Source organism: Tupaia chinensis, unplaced genomic scaffold (genome assembly GCF_000334495.1).
Source record: "Tupaia chinensis unplaced genomic scaffold, TupChi_1.0 Scaffold000573_1, whole genome shotgun sequence".
NCBI classification, from domain to species: Eukaryota; Metazoa; Chordata; class Mammalia; order Scandentia; family Tupaiidae; genus Tupaia; species Tupaia belangeri.
The window spans coordinates 2,748,818-2,755,870 of record NW_006160087.1 but is presented as its reverse complement, the minus strand read 5'-3'; the positions used below and the strand labels follow the sequence as shown (position 1 = coordinate 2,755,870).

Here is a 7,053-nt window from a genome sequence, read left to right as displayed (position 1 = left end):
GAGGACGGCTACGTCCGCATCCACTACTTCGACCCGCAGTACTTCGAATTTGAGTTTGAGGCCTAGGACACTGCTCTGTCCAGACCAGGAGGACCACAGAAAGTTTGGGTCTGGAGAAATAAATTTGTTTGGTAATAAATGGTTTCTGGCCGGCACCTGGTGGTCTGTTTGGTCCTTTTCCCTTCTGGGGATGCCAGCCTGGATCCCCTTACCACTGAGATCCTCCCTGCACTTGGGACACCTGGCCGGGGCGGGGTGCGCTGTGGCCAAACTTGCCTTCACTCTCTCCCACCTTCCCCTGCAGGCTGGGGGGGACTGCAGAGGGGAGGCCTTGGGGGGTCACTGTGCTGCCACGCGGGCTGGGGCTCCACCACCGGCTGGCCAAGGGATCAGGGACGCAGGACGGGTTCAGAGATCTCTTGCTTGTTGGGCCGACAGCCCGGGCGGAGTGTGTTCAGCGATCACTTCACGCAGGCACCTGCAGATGGGGGGCCTCGGCGGGCGTGCCCCGGTGGGCGGCTCCATTCTGGGCAGTGGTAAGCTCCCCCTTGTCCTATAGGCGTGGCTGGTAGTCAGGTACTACACCGGCCTTACGGGGAAACCGGAGCAGTGGGGCCAGCACACGATGCAATATTCCCTGGGTCCCCATGTAGTTGGCCATGGTTGGAGTCCCACACCCGCGGGCTTATGCTTGTGTGCCCAAGGTCTGAGGAGAAGGGGTTGCGGTGACCACCCTGGGAGGGGCATTGATTTCTCGCTTTCTAGTTCTCTTGTCTCTCTCTAGGGCAAGCACACGTGCCCTATACCAAAAACCTCACACACAAAAAAGTATATATAAAAAATAAGGAAACAGGAACAAGTCGAAAATCCTTCAGGAGTTCCACTCGGGAGGAGACGTCCGGTGCTTGGCCCGTGGGGAAAGCTGGCCGGGATTGTGCACATGGGCTGGGTCTGTAGGAGCTGGCCACGTGTGCAGAGCCCGGGCCGCTGGGAGAGGCCAGCGCAGGAGCAGAGCCAGAGGGCGGGCAGGGTCCACTACAGTCTTTTTTTTAGAGGTACTTGCTTTTTTTTTCTTTTTATTTTATTTTTTTATTTTTATTATCATCATAATCTTCTTTATATTACATTGGATTACATATAACTTTACAGTGTATTACATTGTTTTTTCAAAAGGGAATGCCATGCATGTCAGTCAGTACAGAGACATTAATCTCCCCACTTCAACATTCCATATCTTTTCTGTTTTCCCCAATCATTATTTTTATTATTCTAATTATTTTTATAAAACAGTCAATTGCTATTTCTCATTTTGCTTGTAAAAATACTTTGCCCATCATGAAATACTTCTCAGACCAATCCAGTTGAGAATACCATACTTGTCATCATCAACAGTTAATAAGCCCTATCTGTTTCTCACTAACGTCCTCTCTATTGTTCACTTGCTATCTTTCTCTATCCTCTTCTCCTCACTTACCCCACTCCACACTGTCCTATTCTCATTAAGTACCTTCACTGTTTTTATGTCCTCCAATTTTTTGCTCTCTATTATAGAGTGTGGATAGTCAGTATATATTGAGTGGATACATACAATATCTTTCTTTCATAGCCTGGCTTACTTCACTCAGCAATAGATCCTCCATATCTGACCATTTTCTATCAAATTCCAGGGTCTTGTTATTTTTTATGGCTGAGTAGTATTCCATAGAGTATATATACCACACTTTTCCAATCCATTCATCAGTTTGTGGACATTTAGGTTGGTTCCATGTCTTGGCAATTGTGAATAATGCTGCAATAAACATTGATGTGCAAGCACTTTTCTGACTGAGCGTTCTCCTGTCTTTTGGGTAAATACCCAGAAGTGGGATTGCTGGATCAAATGGTAGTTCTATTTGTAGATCTTTGAGGAACCTCCATATTGTTCTCCACAGTGTTTAGGGCATATGCGCTCTCCAGAGAGACAGGGAGAAATCACACCCCCCGGGGGGATGGCCACGTCACAATCCCTTCTCCATTCTCTTGGGATTTTGGGCATGCATGCACTCATGCCCAGCGTGTTTTAAGCCACCCAGTCCAAGACTCAGACCCAGTCAACTACGTAGGAGTCCAGCAACACATCCATTTTGCCATCTGCTGGTCCCCCCCTTGGTTTTTTTTTTTTCTTTCATTTATTTATTTTTACATTTTTCCACAAACATTTACTAACATAGCAAAAAATTTTAGCTCATACTCTATCCCCCTTGGTTTTTAAGCTGTTGAATGTGGAGGCAAGAATGGTGAGGATGCTGTGGAGTGGCCCAGATGGAGAGTGTTAAGGACTAAGCTGAAACATTTTCAGGAGAAAGCCTGAAGACCGAGGATGGAGAGAGGGAGGTAAAGATGATGGTTTTGGGAGGCTAGCAGGTGGCGTGGTAGTTAGAGTGCTGGACTGCCACATGACCGACAGCAGTTTGAGTCCTGGGCCCAATGGCTTGAAACACCCTGAGCATGTGTGCATGCATGCCCCAAATCCCAGTTAGAGAATGGAGGGGAAGGAATTGCGGCGTGTCCCAAGGGGTGATTTCTCATTTTGTCTATTTTTCCCCGCGAGCACACATGCACTATTGCAAAAATCTTTAAAAAAAAAAAAGTTCATTTTCTAATTTGGGTTAAGAATTAATGAAACAGAACAGGGTGTCAGGGATGACGGCCACAGATAACTAAATGGAATCTCCCTTGTGGAGAGGAGCGAAACCGCTCTCACTACATCTCTCAGTCTGATGAGACAGAGATGGTTTATGGGCTGACTGGGACCTTCTGCAGCAAGCCAACCGAGTGATGGAGCTGCTGTCACTTCTGTGCCTGCCACATGCCGGACACCTTGCGCACACTCCCAGGCCCCACTCGTTAATCCTCACAGCCCTGCACAGTATGGCCACATGGTCTCCTACTGACGAGGAAGCAGACTCGGGGGCTTGCCTGTCACCTGGAGGTGAGGCCTATGTAGAGCTAGAACTGGAGCCGGAGTTTGCCTCACTTTCCACCACTCCAGTGGCTCCACTGGAATCAGCTGCGCTGGGGCGGAGAGCCCCCAGATCACTTCCTGTGGCAATTCTGCCTTCAGCCCTTGGTTTCGGGTGGGGTGCAGTCATTCCAGCCGGGCATTGCAGGCCCGATGGTCAGCCTCACGCTTGTCCACCCCTGAGTTGATAGAAGTTGGGGAAGTGTGGGATTTGGAGGTAGGGGACAAGGACGCTGCAGTTTGGAGGGGACAGATGACTTCTCAGAAAGGGGCTGACGCAGCAGGGGTGAAAGCCTTCCTGTACCTGCCCCTCCCAGCTCTGCACTCACCTCTCCTGTTGCAGAGGAAGGTGCTGAAGGGGGCGGCTCATCCCCAAACTCCAGAGACTGCGGCACTGGCGGCCCAGCTGCCACATGCAGTCCAGGAGGAGCAGAAAGAGTGCCTCGTGCCTGGGGCGGGCGTGGAAGGCCGGGGCCACAGTGTGCTGGAAGGGTGTCTGGCCTGGGGGGCAGACCCACGTGCAAAGGAAGCGGGCTTCTGGGCGGGGTAGTGCTGGCTGGGTACCATGGGCCTGTGTCTTCTCGCGCTCTGCTGGTTCCTGGAATCCAGGTCAGGCTCCGGGTCCAGGATGGAGCTGGCCAGCAAAGTCACCAGCAGGTGCTGTCTGCCATCAGCCCCATGCACCAGGATGCAGGCCCCTTCCCTGTAGGCCCCGCGCTTGTCAACAGCAGCCAAGGCCCCTCTGCCTGGGACAGCCAGGGATAGAACCAGCCAGGGCTAGACTTTCGCTTCCTGACACCATGTGCCCAGGGGCTCAGGCCTGCCCACCCAACCCATGCTCTCCCATGAGGTTGTTTTGTTTTGTTTTGTTTTATCTTTTTGGAGAAATTTTTGCTATAGAGCACATGCAATTGCCAGAAATACAGAGAGACAGAGAGACAAAGTGAGAAATCATCCCCCCCCCAAAGTGGGGATGGCCACGCCGCAATCCCTTTTCCATTCTCCTCTCGGGAGGATCCGGGACTTGAACCACAGTTGACTACATGGGAGTCCAACGACATAGCCATTACGCCAACTACTGGTCTCAGGTTGGGGTCTTACCTGTCCACGCACTGGGCCGCCAGGCAGGCGGTATGAGAGCCGCCTTCACATGTGCCAGCCAGGGCAGCTCTTGTCAACTGAGCAGGCCCTCCATGCTCTGCTCCAGGTCCCCACAGGCCGCCAGGCTCAGAAACTCTCCTTAGGGGCCACCCCCTGGGCGCATGGACACGCGGTCATCCTTCCCCAGCCCGGGCTCCAGGACGCAGCCTGGAGCAAGTGCTCCTGACCAACTGGGGGGACAGAGAGCCCTCTGAGGAGCCCACCTGGTAAAAGGGACACAAGGCCCTCAGGGAGCCCCAGAGTCCAGGAGCTAAAACCCACAGAAGCACTCCCCATCTGGCAGAAATACCTCCGTGTCCTTGTGGACTCTCCAAATGCATCAGGAGACTCGTACCTCTGTTGGGGGAGGCACGGCAGTACCTGGGAGGTCACGTGGCCCTCTGTGAAAACAGGATTCTCTGGGACACTCCCAGTTCCATGGGAGTGCCACGATCTCCTTGGAGTACCCCAATCCTATGGGCCCAATTCTCCCTGAGCCCCGTCCAGACGAAATGACACTCAGACTCCTACTCACCAGAAAGAGACCAAGAGGGCGGTCACGCTGCAGCCCACCCTCCATCCTCAGGTTTGGGCACACGTGCACACATGTCCAGCATGTTTTTCTTTTCTTTGTTTTCTTTTTTTTGTTTTTTGGAAAGGTTTTCGCTGTAGGGCGCGTGCGCTTGCCAGACAGAGACATAGAGACAGAAAGCGAGAAATCACCCCCCAGGGGGGATGGCCACGCCACAATCTTTTCTCCATTCTCCTCTCGGGATCTTGGGCATGCACGCACACGCGCCCGGCGTGAGTTTTAAGCCACCAGGTCCGGAACTTGAACTGTGGTCGACCACGTGGGAGTCCAGTGACATAGCCATTACGCTAAAGGTCGTCTCCCTGGTTGTCTGTGTTGTCTTCCTGGTCACCTGGGATTGTGGGCCAGGCATCCTGGTTATATACATGCTGGTGGGCTGTAATTGGTTGAATGAAGGATTGTAAAAGGTGGGTTATGATTGGTTGCTTCTGTGGACCAATCATGAGGCGCCAGATTATGCAAATCTGAGGGATTCTAAACTCACCTATTTGCTATGGGAAGTGGCCAATCAGAGTATGGTTTCAAAGGTCAGGGTTTTTGAAGGGAACCAATTGTGGCCTTTCTGGGAAGTAGCCAATCAGAGTATGGTTCTGAAGGTGAGGTTTTTGAAGGGGAGCTCCCACGGGAAGTCAGCAGCACTTCCGCAGCCCACAGCGGCGGGGTCCTCCACCCAGAAAGCCCTCCGGTCTGGCTGGCTCCCCCCTCACTCAGCCAAAGCCTGTGTGCTTGGAACCGGGCGCCTGCCGTCCGCGAGCGCTGCCCCTCTGTGCTGCTGCTCCTCTCGCTGAGCTCTTTTTTCATAGGCAAAGCATTTGTTTTCATCTTTTTCTCTGGTCACTGTAGGCCACATGCACTAAGAGAGGGAGACACAGAGGGAGAGAGGGAAAGTGGGAAATCCTGGGGGATAGGCACACCACGGTCCCTTCCTGTCCGCTCCCCTCGGGATTCTGGGCACGCACACACATTCGGTGAGTTTTTCACGTTGCCAGGTCCGGGACTCGAACTGCACAGGCAGCCATGTGGAATTCAGCCACCGTGACCACTGCACCATCCACTGGCCCAAGCATTTACTTTATTTTTAGTATTTTAAAATCAAGATAAAATTAATGTAATAGTAAACTCATCGTTTTAATTGATTTTTTAGATTTTTGCCATAGGTACGTGCTTTTCCAGAGAGAGACAAAGAGAGAGGGAAGGTGAGAAATCAACCCCCTGACCCTTCCCCATGGGGGATGGCTACACCGCAACAATCCCTTCTCCATTCTACTCTTGGAGTTTTATACAGGCACACACACACACACACACCACCTGTTTTTTGTGTTTTTTTGTTTGTTTGTTTTATTTTTAAGGACAGATTTTTGCTATAGGGCGCATGTGCTCACCGGAGAGACAGAGAGACAGAGCGAGAAATCACCCCCCCCAGGAGGGGATGGCCACGCCACAATCCCTTCTCCACTCTCCTTGTGATTTTGGGCACCACACGCACATGTGCCCGGCGTGAGTTTTAAGTCTCCAGGTCCGGGGACTCCAACAGTGGTCAACTACATAGGAGACCAATGACGTAATTACGCCAGCTGCTGGTCCCAGGGTGGTTTTTTGCAAGCTACCATCCAGTACTACAACTGTACAGCCAGTGGGGCGGATCCAGCAGTCCCCTTTTGTCTTTTGATGACCCGCATTCTGAGGGTGAGATGGGATCTCACCGGTGCTGCCTGCCTCTCCCTGGGGACTAGTGAGCTGGCGGGTTCTCAGTACCGGCCTCTCCCAACTTCTCGCTGCCCGTGTGTACTGACCTGGACGTCTGGCCAGTGGTGCCAGCCCCTGGGCTCAGTGCTGGGCGAATAAATGAATAAACCGAGGTCTGCATTTTGCGTAGGGACAGGTCATTGTCCTCAAAGCGGGAAAGTTCCCCCAGGACCTCTTGGCCCTGCGCATGAAGGCAGAGGAGCACGGGTCTGTGCAGGCGGGACTTCGGGTGTGGTTAGTGGGGAGATCTTCCCAGAAGATTTCAGTTCACCATAAAGAGGTGCTTTCTCTTCCCAGGTACAGTTGGGGTGCCCACAGGTCACCAGGAAAAGCCCACTCACCCCACACGTCCACCAAGAGGCCTGGGAGAGGTAGAGCCCCTGACCGCTCCAGGACGCGGGGCAACCGCCTCCAACCAGGGCAGACCGCCGTGGCCTCCGTGTCCCTGCCGGCCACGCGGGCCTGCCTAGCAGGTGTTGAATGTGTCCCCGGCGAAGCCCAGGGGCCCTGAGGAGCCCGGGCCAGCACACCCAGCAGCCGCAGCTCACCCTCCGCACGCGCCGCCCCTGCGGGC

The 7,053-nt window shown here is 53.2% G+C and overlaps 1 protein-coding gene across 1 annotated transcript in view; it reads left to right on the top strand.

Annotated features, from left to right (window-relative positions):
* EIF3I (eukaryotic translation initiation factor 3 subunit I) overlaps positions 1–155 on the top strand; it is a gene marked incomplete at its 5' end in the record, with an annotated part of 9,592 nt that extends 9,437 nt beyond the window's left edge. Inside the window, one exon of the mRNA XM_006158147.2 lies at positions 1–155. This exon is cut by the window's left edge and continues 6 nt beyond it. Within this exon, the coding sequence (XP_006158209.1) occupies positions 1–66 (66 nt within the window).
* Between the last annotated feature and the right edge of the window lie 6,898 nt (positions 156–7,053).